Source organism: Netta rufina (assembly GCF_964035555.1).
Source record: "Netta rufina genome assembly, chromosome: 5".
Lineage (NCBI taxonomy): Eukaryota > Metazoa > Chordata > Aves > Anseriformes > Anatidae > Netta > Netta rufina.
This window is the reverse complement of record NC_140128.1, coordinates 49,191,316-49,203,372: the sequence shown is the minus strand read 5'-3', so window position 1 is coordinate 49,203,372 and position 12,057 is coordinate 49,191,316. Positions and strand designations below refer to the sequence as shown.

The 12,057-nt window shown below is 53.5% G+C and overlaps 1 protein-coding gene across 1 annotated transcript; it reads right to left on the bottom strand.

Moving 5' to 3' along the window:
- Window positions 1-1,393: 1,393 nt before the first annotated feature.
- CHGA (chromogranin A) lies at window positions 1,394-11,074 on the bottom strand. The gene is made up of 8 exons (XM_084287620.1): window positions 10,968-11,074; window positions 10,440-10,486; window positions 6,344-6,437; window positions 5,837-5,905; window positions 5,137-5,235; window positions 3,643-4,149; window positions 2,753-3,213; window positions 1,394-1,585 (listed from the first exon to the last, which is right to left on the bottom strand). Exons 1-8 carry the CDS (start codon window positions 11,008-11,010, stop codon window positions 1,502-1,504), a joined length of 1,404 nt encoding a protein of 467 aa, XP_084143746.1. The 5' UTR covers window positions 11,011-11,074; the 3' UTR covers window positions 1,394-1,501.
- Window positions 11,075-12,057: the final 983 nt, after the last annotated feature.

Here is a 12,057-nt window from a genome sequence, read left to right as displayed (position 1 = left end):
TTGCCATATGTAGACCTCAATTTGCAAGGGGTTGTATGGGTAGTGCTAAAGGCAGGAAATTAAGTACAGTATTTAAAGTAAAATCTAAATGGTGAGCAGTAGGTAAAAACGAGATGTTTGCAGCTGGATGAATTCCCTAATTTCTGAAATTCTAGTACGTTTTCCATGGAACAGCTTTGATCTCACTTCTGTTCCTAAGTGTGTTTCTACGGGTTTAATGAGTGTGATCTTGTCAGGATGAGCCTCCTGATCCACACTTGGCTTGGGTGTCACTCGTCCCAGCCTGCGCCCAGGGCAGCTTTCAGGCAGTGCCTCGGCCTCGCCGCCTCCTCCTTCTCCTCCTCCTCCTCCTCCAGGTGCTGCATGGGCTGGGAGGGGATGAGGAGCACTGCCCATCGCAGCAGCTTTTGCCAGCCCCCTGGGGAAGCTCGTCGCGTGATAGCCACCTCCTCTGTGCTGAGGGAAGTCCGCACACCCAAATCCAATCTGATTCACTGCATGGGCCAACACAGCTCATGTTTTTAACAGAATACAGGCATATATTGAGTTTAATTCTGACCTCACCATCATAGTTATTAAGCATATTCCTACACCCCCTAAAAACACTTTCCTCCATTTGAGCAGGGCGAATTCTTATGTTTAGAGACTTTTAGGGGCAAATCTCCCCAGCCGCGGACAGCCCAGCCCTCCAGCTGGCACCCGGCCTACACCCAAGGACGCGGGTGCTTCTGCTGCGCCTGAGGGGAGGGAAAGCACAAGATGGCGCCGCCAGACCACACCTCATGGTTTTCCTCATGACTAGCCCATTTATCAGTATTTTATTAAAACCCACTGATGTTGCCTGAATAACCTGACTTTCTCCAGTATTTACCCAATGTTGAAGCTCCAAAACCCCCGCCTTGGCCCCCGAGAGATGCCCGTAGGGCTGGGCAGCGGTAGGGCTGGAAACGCCACCGAGACGTGTTGTGGTGAGGGGACGCCGCGGCTCCCTGTTCCCCAAAGGGGCCTGACAGCCCTGCCGCTGACCGAGACTAAAGCTAGCAAATAAAACAAGGAGCCCACTGCGGTTTTATTTTTCCTTAGATAAATTTTTTATATAGAATATATTACAGTCAGAGTTCTCAGCTTTTAATCAAAAGGTAACAAGTTATTGCAATTTTACCCAGTGAAACTACCGGTGGGAGGAGAACTTTCTAGAAAGCTGTCCTGTCATTTAAAAACAGAAAGGGGGGAAAAGAGAGAGAGAAAAAAAAAAGAAAGAAAATACAGGTGCAGGTTGCACTTCTTGGCTACAGTGGCCCGTCAGGGCAGTTGGACATCTGTAGGGGACAGAGGAGCGTGGGGCAAGAAGCAGTGATGGGCACAACACTACTGCGAGGGAGGCAGGCCTGGGCACCCGCGCGGCCGGCATCGAGGCGCGGTGCTGCTGCTCCGTCGTGCTCGCCGAGAGATCGGGAAGGGAGAGACCGCGGCGGGGAGGGAAGGGGGTGGCCACCAGCCCTCAGCCCCGCCTCAGCTCGTGCAGCTTGTGGGCCACGCGCTCCAGCTCGGCCTCGATGGCTGCCAGGCTCTCCAGCTCTTGGTCCTGCAACGAGATGCCAGGAGGAGCGTCAGCCCTGCTGCTCCTGAGGGGTGGGAGATGTGTGGTGCCCACCGCGAGCCCAGAGGTTCTGCCGGGGTGGGTTCTGCTCCCTAATGTGAGGGAGAGCAGGATGGGTGCTCTCAAACAGTGCTGAACACCCGCATTTAGGCACTGGTGTCACCTCTGTACCATCTCTCTGCGTGCTATGCCAGGCACCCTCAGTCACCTCTGCCATCAAAAGAGGCTTTTCAGTTTGGAAATAAACTTGGGCCAGTTTAAAGGCTCATCTGTCCACCAACGTGGCCTTCCTGTGGTTGCTGCTGTGTGTCTGTGCTGCCACTACTTCTTTAGTGCTGAAGAAACATCCTCTCCCCCATGCTGAGCCAAGCACAAGCTGGCAAAACCACCAACCTGCACTGTGTGTGGTCAGTGTGAAAAAACAACAGGTACGTTAAAAAAAGGCATTCTTTTTTTTTTTTTTTCATCCCTGAGCTGTTCTCCTCATGAGGAAAAAGTAGCCCTACCCCTCCACAGGTCTGGCACCTCCTCACCTCCCTGGGCTCCTCAGCCCCCTTGTGGCTCAGATAAACTGGCGCTGGGTGTCAGCACCATGGCAAAACCACAGCTCCTGGCTGCCTGGGGACCTGCTGAGATACTGCACGGCATCACACAAGGCACCAGGGAATGAGTATATTCAGACATACTCACATCCCTCCCAGCCATTTCCACTCCACACCCCAGCTCTCTCACTACTGCTGTGTTCTGGTTTGCCTCCTTAGGAGGTCAGACAATGCTCACTCCATACCTGAGCCAGGAAGAGCTTTCCCTGTGAGTTGAAAGGGCTCTGGGACACAAAACCCACCCCCCAGCTGGTCACTGTGTCCACTGCAGGCCAGCACAAAGGTTCTGTCACATTTTGAAGGTTCTCTGGGACAGGGAATGTTTTTGCACTAGATATAAAAACAAGAAAAATAAACCAAAGGCACAGACAGGTGAAAACCTCAATATAGCCTAGGTCTGGAAAACTAAAAGGTCACCAGACCTCTTGTTAACGTCACAGAGAACCAATGCTGGCTGCATAAGGCCAAGGTATCAACATCTCTCCAAGCACAGTTTGAATTCCCAAGTAATAACCAGACAGGATTTATTCTTAAGCCTATGTGCACCAACCTCTGTTCTCCTGTTAGCACTGCCTTCCTCGTCCTTCTTTTCTTCAGGCATGGGAGCCAGCGGAAAGCCTCCTTCACTGCTGTCCTCCTTCGAGTGATGCTTCCGTGACCTTCTCACTTCTTCCTCTGGGCTGCTGAAGTCATACTTGTGGGACCTGAATGCCATTTTCATGGACCTGTCTGGGTCTTCTCCACTATCGTTTTCCTCCATGCGCTTCTTCGATGTCAGCTGCTTGGCCAGCTCATCCATTTTGTTCCACCTCTTGGAGTCCTCCCACTCCCTGGAGGACTCGTCCTCCATTTCCTCACTTTTGGCATCCCTGGGCTGGAAGGTGTCCTCGTCCGCCTGCATCCCCTCATCCTCCAGGTGATGCCTTCCTCGTCTCAGTGCACGTGGCTGCTCCTCCTCCTCCTCCTCGGAGCTCTGCCCATCTTTGCCAAATCCCAGAGCATCGTCGTTACCTGAAAGAGCATTGTACACAACAGTGAGCACAATTTTAACCTGGCTGGGCTCCACCTTCGAAGCAAGCCTTCAGAGGTGATGCGAGGTGGGTTTCCTGACTCAGCCCCACTCCCAGGATTCTAGAAGAACCCACTCTGAGGTCACAGTGTCCGTAAGGAGGGCTGGAGGCAGCTGCCAAAAACCATGCAGGAAGCTCAAGGAAAAGGAAGTTGTCCCCAGGAGGCAGCTGTGCAGCAGGCAGCGAGGCACCTGCAGGGCCTGTGCTGTGTGGGTGACCAGGGATCGGGTGCCTGGGGGTGTGGGTGACTGTCAAGGGGGTATTTCTGTAACCCCTGTAAGCACCTGCCTGAACTTTGGGGTTTTAAAGCCTCATCAGCCTGTCTCAGCTAGCCCCAGGTATGTATCAGGGCGGTCTCTGAGATACGTACTGTCCTCTCCCTGCATCTCCTCAGCCCCCACGTCCTCCTCAGCCAAGTCAAGCGACCTCTCTGCTTCAGTAGGGTCCTCCTCTGCAGGAGCATCTTCTCCGTCATCCTCCCGCTCCATGCGCTTCCCCACCGCCTCCTTGCTCTGCTCCTGGCCCTGCCTGGAAGGCTGCTCTCCCTCCTCCTCCATCTCCTGGCTGTCCCTGGGGCCTCCGGGCTGCTCCTCTTCATCCTCTCGGGGCTGCAGCTCATCCTCACTCGGATCTTTGCCGATGTGGTTTTCCAAAGCTGCTTCTCCTTGGGCATCCCCCGTGTCCCTGATCTCATTGCTCTCTGCTTCCTCCTGGTCCTCCTTCTCACCAGGGTCAGCATCCTGTGGCCTGGGCTCCCTCTCCCCCAGGCTGTTCTTCCCCTCCTTTCTCAAATCTTCTTTCTGCTGGGTTTTCTCTGCTGGTAGCTCAGCCAGGGACTCCGTGGGCTGTTCCTCCTCAGTGTGCTGCCATGCTGCATCTGCAGAGTGAGGAGCAAGAAGCAACACCTCTCCTGAGAGCTCATTTCACAAACAGGGGAGCCTGCGTGTTTCCTAGGGAGCGTCAGCCTTGCTCAGCAATCTGCTTAACCAGCCCGTGGCTCAGCCTTTCACAAGTCACTTCAACATATGCTTGCACTCAAGCAAGCCGGGGCTCTCACCGGTGCTTGCTCTGCTGGAGAGCCTCACAAGGCTGAAGTTAAACATATGCCTGAGCACTCTGCTGCAGCACACTCCTCACAGCCATCTCCCGAGATATCAGTAGCATACCTTCTGTGCATGAAACCAAATAGCATGAAAAACTAAAGGATTTAGGGCTGTATGTAATACACATGCAGCTCTCTGCTCTCAGAGGACTGCGCTGGACATCCCTATCTCCCACCCCACCACGCAGAAGGAGCCAGCTCTGCTGGATAAAAAACCATCGCACCCCTCCGGGGCATCATCACCTCCTGAGGTGCAAAAGGGAGCGGACTGACAACCCTGCCTCACACAGCGCTGCCCGTCTGCAGCTGGGCTGTGGGAACGTGGGGACAAGGGGACATCCCGGCCAGCGTGGGCTGTTCAGGATGCAGGTGATGTGTGTGGGGGGTCTGCCTGGCCCTTCAGAGCCCCACCGCCACGTGCCTTGCAAACAAGGGTGGCGGGCGCAGACCCACGTTGCTCTTGCAGCCATCGCTGAGTGTTTCAGCACGGGATTTCCCCGGCTGTGACTCACTGCAAGCATTAAGCGTGCGTGTTGGCAGCAAGGTGGGAGAGCTCAGTGTCAGCCTGGTGACTGGGTACTAGAGCTCAGAACTGACACGCTGTTTCAGCTGGTCAATAAGAGCAAAGCAAAGAGGGCTGCCTGTGTGTGTCACATCAAAGGAGAGGCCCAAATGAGAAGCAGATGGACGCACCAAGGCTGTTAGAAAGAACATCCTTGTTTACAGCCTGGCGTGCTTCCCCGGGGGGAGGCTGACACTGACCTCTTTGCTTGTTCTCATCATTCTGACTTTCAAGGACTTCAGAAAGTTCATCTTCAAAGCCATTGTTTTTCTTCTGCTGCTGAGTCCTCTCGTTGGCACCTGGGTCAGGTAACAAAAGGTAGCAAAAAGCAACATCCCCGCCCGTCTTTCAGAGAGTACAGGTAGCACAATAGCTCTGTGCCCTTTATAATGCTGTGTGTGTTTTCTACAATGTCAAAGGAGAGCTGCAAGGAAAACTGAGACTGGAGGATATGTGAATCAACTGCAGGAACAAAGCCGTCATCAAAAACATTATCTGCAGAAATAAAAGGTCTCTGAAAGAACTCAGAGAAGCGGGGTTGCTAGGAAAACAGCGATATTGATGGAGAGCTAGGGAATAAGAGATGCTGAACCGCAGTGCACTGAGGCCAACAAAACACCTAGGCATCGCAATGCTGAAGGATAAAAAAAATGCCTCCTTCCAGATGCTGCCCACATAGCTCTGCTGAGTGAGCACTGGGTCATGTAAATCATTGGATACACGTTGGAGTTACTATAAGCAAAATTCCCCCACAGCTGCAGTATCTTCTTGAAATCCTGAAACTATACACCCTATGGCACATTTACATGATATTAAATTAATGTAAAACAAAAGAAAAACACAATGGAAACTGTGCGAGGAGCTACAGCTGATGAACCCCCTTTTCCCAAACTACTGTACCTTGAGCAGCGATTTCCTGGAGTTCCTTCAGTAAATTCTGGTGGCGAAGGATCGAAATGATTCGTTCATCTGCAACAGGAGAGGCTTGGTACGGAGGTGGTCAGCGACAACTCCCCCACCCTCAGGAAACACAACAGAACCCCAGGTGCCACCTCCCCCTCCGTTTGCTCTTCTTTCTCCCCTGGCCTGGTTTGCTGCCGCATCTCTTAGCTGTGCAGTTGGCAGAAACAGTGGCTGGCATGGGATATTTCTTATCCCACGAAGACCACTCAGCGCCTCACCCAGCCATGGTGCCCAGGTGAGGCATGGCCTGGGCCACGCAGCAGCTCCTGGGGCCTGCCGCAGCCCAGCGGGGTCACTGCGAGGAAGGTGAAAGTGTCGGGGACCCCTTGTCAGGCCCTGATAGAGTATGGGCCGGACTGGGCCATGGGGAGCAAGACCAGCCCCTGCTTGTGTCCCTGACACATCTGCTCTGGTTGATACCCAGCACTAAATCTGCATCCGTACCTCCTCGGAGCGTTTCCAGGCATTCCTCACTGATTGGCAGAGGGTTTGGCTTCGATAAAGTATCAGAGATGACCTCCACGATGCATTTCATCACCTAGAAAGAGACAATATACAAATTAAAGAACTGCTTTGCTATTTTTTTTCCAAACCTATTTGTTACCAAGGCTGGAATGCAGCAGATGATGGCACAGATCCTCTTGCTTTTCTGGTGGAGCCAGAACTGAATGTTCGGTTCCCATTTCACCTAACGCAGGAACAGAAGGTACCTCCCGAAACTGAGAAGTGAGCGAATGACACATGGCAATGGAAGGAGCTTTTTCAACATGCTGCGAGCTTCTGCAGAGGATCTCATGACTCCAGCCCACCCCAGAGACTGGGCACAAGAAGCGACTGAAGGGAAACCGGAGAAATACACAGGGAGCTCCAACCCATCTGTCCTGGTTTCAGCTAGGGTAGAGTTGATCTTCCTCCTAGTAGCTGCTATGGTGCTGCGTTTGGGATTTAGGGTAAGAATAATGTTAAGTCAACGCACCTCGACCCTCAACCCACCTCTCATGAAAGGACTCAGGGGGAGGTCACAAACAGCAACAACTGTCCAGAGCTCTTAATCAGGCAACCTTGAAATCCTGCAACCTATTCAAGCTCGGCGCATCCTAGCTGGACTGCAGCCAGGCACTGAGGGCAAACTGTACTCTCAAATGTGGCTGAGAAATACTGCTGTGAAGTCCTAGAGAAAGACAGCACACTCTGGAGAAGTGTTTGACCTCTGCTGGAGTTCAAGCCATCTATTGCAGACTGGAAGCTGTACATGGCCATGGGTCACCTGAAATTTAGGAAGTTCTCACCCTTTCATCTGAAGCGTTTACTGCTGCCTGAGGCAGCTTCCCAGACAGGATGGACTCTGAACCTGCCCTCTGCAGAGCCCTTTTCTTCGGTGTGTAACAAGAAGACATTATTTCCATCACCCCCACAGAGACTACAGGCCTAACTCTGTACCCAGGCAACCGCAGCACTGCTAGGTCCCACGGGGATCACCCAGCGCGGTATGGATGTGGTGAGAGAATCGAAGCCCCCGGCACAAAGGCAAGGTGGCACTCTGGTAGGGGGCTCCTTCACCACAGCAGGAGCCCCACCGGGTGGCCAGTAGTCGTGGTGTGGACCCAAGTAGTCACACGGGTGAGAGAACAGCATTTGCTACAGCTCACGCCAACTAACAGAGCAGGAATTAGGCTGCCCAGTTCAAAAGGATGATTATTCACAAAATAAAAAACAAAACAAAACCACAAACAAAACCCAAGAAAACAAAAAGATACAATTAAGCCTTGGGGGCAACAAATAATCAGACTGAACCTCTTGCTCATGATTTCTGCAGGCAGCCCCGAGAGCCCTGACCTCCCTCACAAGGTGCCGTTCCCCGGGGAGCAGAGCACTGTAGCTGCAGTGGAAATTAAACACAGTCAGCAGTTCTCAGTCAGCTACAGCGCTGCTCATTCAAGCAATTGGATATATCCACTGACCAGCTAGAACAGGTCCATTTTCACCCCGTGGAAGGAGAGAAGCCTCCTTTTGCAGATTACAGCCATAAAATGCTGAGCCCTTATCTGCTTACTGGGTTTGAGGGGATTGCCTGTTGGAATAAAAATGTTGCAGTAAAGACCTAACAAAAGGAAACCTGAGAAATTTCTCTGGTATCTTTCTCCTATGCCACAAACAATCCATTAATATTGATTTTAGATGGCTTAGAGTTACTTCACTCTACCATTAAAAAGAAAAAAAACAACAAGACAGGTTCTGATACTTCCCTCCCATGTTTCCCAACCTCTGGAGCCACTTATTGCAGCAGAATTTGGTGCAGCTTCAGAAGCAAGCACTTTCTCAGCATGAGAAATAAGAACCTGGTCCAATGAAACACCCTATACAAGCTCTTTGAAGATTTCTCAGATGATTTAGGGTCTTTGTCTGAACACGGAGAAACAAATCAGCCACTGCAGACATTTGGCCAGTCCTGTGGAGGAATTATGCAACTTAAAGAAATGAGCAATGCAATCGTTCCAACACTTTCCAGGACTTTTTGTAAGAGCAAATCCTGCAGAGTGAGGCTTCACAAGGTCACGGAACAGCCAGCACCAGGAAATGAAGGATATCCTCTCCAAATGAATGTAATTAATCCAGTGCAGAAACTCAGGCTGGAATTTTGCCATAGCTGTCCTCTAACTGCGAGTCCGTACATAGATCCTTAGGAGTTGGTCCCTACACAGAAATCTCCCTAGGATCATGTCCTTCCTGGGAAAGACTTCCCCATATTTAAGCTCAGGTATGCTCTGGCCCTTTCTGAAATGTCTGCCTGTAAGTGTGCAATAGAGTCCTTAGAGCACGAGTGGGCATACACCAGAGCTGCTGTAACTGCTGTGGCTGTGTTCAGCTCCCCACAGAAAGCCCTTGCTGCAAGGAAAGCCTGATGAGCTGCCCAGGAAAGTCCTGCAGGTGCTAGCTTCTCATTTCACAGCCCCGAGACACCCACAAATACAGGTGGCAGAGGATGTCTACAGCAGCTTGGTGGGTAGGAAGAGCTGCAGTGCCCAGTGCCATACCTACGTGGTGGTATCTGTTCCCTGAGACCAGGAGCTCCCCCACTGAAATGTCTCAGGGAACACAAGGCAGAAGAGCCCTAATGGCTCCTTCCAGTTGCAGCTAAATCCAAAAGAAAGCTGTGCTCTGATTTTGCTCTCAGCTAGAGCCAGTGCCAGTGCAGCACCAGGGGAGGGGACAGGCCTGGGAGAGGAGCCTTCCTTGAAGGAAGGCCTTCCATGGAGTTGTACCAGCTTCCATAGAAACTACACCTGTTCTGCTGGGACTTGCCATGGTGAAACACACCAGGAAACAGACTTCACGAGGACAATTACGGAATTAATGGACTTTCCCACTGGATGCCCAGTGAGCACCCAGCCCGTTTGAAGGGACGAGTGCCTGCTCCAGGCCTCCTCCCCCAGCTGGCAGTGCACAGCCTGGAGCTGGCACCCAGCGGCTCACGGCTCAGCCCCAGGAAGGGCTAAGCAGCCTAAAGGTCTTAGCAAGGCGACAGCTCTCCAGACCCAGGCACATCTGACGCGGGATGGGGAGGAGTTTCTCCTGGCACCTGCCCTGTAGGTAACTGAGCAGGGGCACCGTAAATCAGAACCCGTGGCTGAGAGTGACATGAGCGTGCCTCCCTGGTGCTGCCTGGGGGAAAAAAAAAAACAAACACATGTGGCTGGAAGATTTCAGAAATCAAAGAGGTTCAGGAAGTAGGGAGAAAGGTCTGGCATCTGCTTTCTGGACATTAATTGCTGTAGAAGTGTTGATTTGAGCAGCTAGATGATCAGATCATGAAAGCCTATAGGCATTGTAACATCGGGAAGGGGGTGGGGGTCTCTGCTGCAGATCTGCACAGGCACACACACACCTAGCCAAGCACCGGGGAGTGCACATACATGTGAAGTGCGCCTATGGATGGCAGAGAGGCACAGGGATGTAGGCACAGAAGTCTTTAAAGAAGGCTGAAGAGGTCAGCCAAGTCACACACAGCTTGCAGCCACCCGGCCAGGATGACGAGCACAGATTAGGACTTTGAGAGTCGCCGGTTGCCTGTTTTGCAGGAGCACAGCTAAGTAACACAGCACACACACAGATGCACGCACGCCCCCAAACACACACCGTACCAGCGATGCCCGTTCCTGAATCACATCTCCCCCCACTCCCCCTGAGTCACATCCTGCTGGGAGCTTTGAAAAGCTGAAAGTAGGACAAGGAAGGGTCATACCCAACCTCCATGGTCCTCACCAGGCTTCAGACCAGCTTGTCTGGTCCCTCTGGTACATTCTGAGGGGCTCTTGTCCTGCTCAGGTGCCCAGGAGTGAAAGCACAAAGGGTAAATCCTGGTGGGGAGGGAGTCGGGGAGGATGGAGCCCGCTGCAGGGATATCTCATGCAAATCCCCCCAGCTGTCACTTCCTAGGGGGTATTTCAGCAGAAGCAGCCAAAAGTCAGCCAGCCAGGTGGAGGTTAAACATCGCACCCTTCAGCTTCGCTGCCCTCTCTCACTACAGTCTCATCCTTACCTTGGTGTCCCCTTTGCTCATGTCGCTGGTCACAGGAAGAGAGAGAGCTGCAAAACGAGGGAGGGCAGAAAGAAAAAGCGAGTTAGCTACCAGCTGTGGGGGGCAAGCTGAGAAATCCTGAACTGAGGAAAATGGGGTGAAAAATGGGGGGGAGGGGAAGGGAAGGGAAGGGAAGGGAAGGGAAGGGAAGGGAAGGGAAGGGAAGGGAAGGGAAGGGAAGGGAAGGGAAGGGAAGGGAAGGGAAGGGAAGGGAAGGGAAGGGAAGGGAAGGGAAGGGAAGGGAAGGGAAGGGAAGGGAAGGGAAGGGAAGGGAAGGGAAGGGAAGGGAAGGGAAGGGAAGGGAAGGGAAGGGAAGGGAAGGGAAGGGAAGGGAAGGGAAGGGAAGGGAAGGGAGCTCCGCGGCGGTGACCTTGCGGTGCCGCTGTCCGCGGTGCTGCCGGGCCGTGCTGGCGGCGCTGCCCGCGGTGCTGGGGCCCGGCGGCGAGGGGCAGGGGCCGGGGCCGGGGTCCCGGTGGGGGCCGCACTCACCGGGCAGGGCCAGCAGCAGGAGGCCGAGCAGCGCCGGGCCCATGGCGCGGGGCGGGGCGGGCTGGGCAGGAGGTGCCGGCGGGTGCTGAGGCAGAGCCGTGCCTGCCCCCGGCTGAGGCTCCCAGGCGGGCAGTGCCGCAGCCGCCCGGTTAAATAGGGCAGCGCTCGGAAATGGCGTCAGGAGGAAGCCGCCTCCTCTCCCCCTGCCCTCCCCCCGGCGGCAGCCGGCCCCCACCGTGCGCGGGGAGCGGGGGGCAGCCTCGCACCGGGCACCCCCAGCCCCGGCAAAGCGCTGTCAGGCTCCAGAGCCTCCATCTGCTCACCCCCAGCAGGAGCGAGGTGTTTTGGGGGTTTATGGCAGGGCACTGGTGAGGGTGGGGTGCGCCCCAGCCAGCGCTGGCCACCTGCAGGCATGGGTGCCCTCAGTGCACCACCAGAAACAGGAGTCGGGGACTGTCACCTCGCGTGTCCCTGCCGCCACAGCACCGCTGGGTGCCCTCCAGGGGTGCCCTTGCCTTTCACTGACCACAGAGATCTAGGCAAATAGTTCAGAACAGATGTTGAAGTTTTTAGATGGCTGCTGGATGCCTCCACAAAGGGTAGCAGTGCCTGTGAGTGTGGTCAATGGCCAGGGAACCGGCCACAACAATGCCAGTCTGCCGATGGAGGTGGCAGGTCCCAGCTGTTTTATGACAGATCTTTTAAGTAGTAGGATAGTGTTTGGGGTAAATAGCAAGATTTGTTGGCTTTTAGCTCAGCTATTGTGACTCTGCAAGCAATACACTGCTGTCCTTTCCTTAATACATCACTCTCCTTACTTTAGTGGCTCACAACAAGCAGCAGTATCACACTATACTGATATATACCCTCCCAGCTAAGCACTGCTACATTGAAGTAACCAAGATTACCTGATCACAGGACAAAGTAGGGAGATGAAATAATGACTTGGACTATTCCCTTAGTCACAATCATCCCCGTGCAGTTGACAAAATGCCTGTTTATTCTTTGGGTGCAGTCTGTGAGGGCTGCCTGTTGGATTCTCTTTTGAAAGTGACCGCAGTGCTTCTTTAGAACAAGCTCAGAGTTTTAT

Bases quoted from the DNA above. Each gene is read 5' to 3' on its own strand.
- CHGA (XM_084287620.1), bottom strand. From the start codon at position 11,010: ATGGGCCCGGCGCTGCTCGGCCTCCTGCTGCTGGCCCTGCCCG. The intron at 5,236-5,836 runs GTACAGTAGTTT...TACCTGACCCAG, and splicing joins CCAGGAAATCGCTGCTCAAG to GTGCCAACGAGAGGACTCAG. The intron at 3,214-3,642 runs GTACGTATCTCA...ATGCTCTTTCAG, and splicing joins GGAGATGCAGGGAGAGGACA to GTAACGACGATGCTCTGGGA.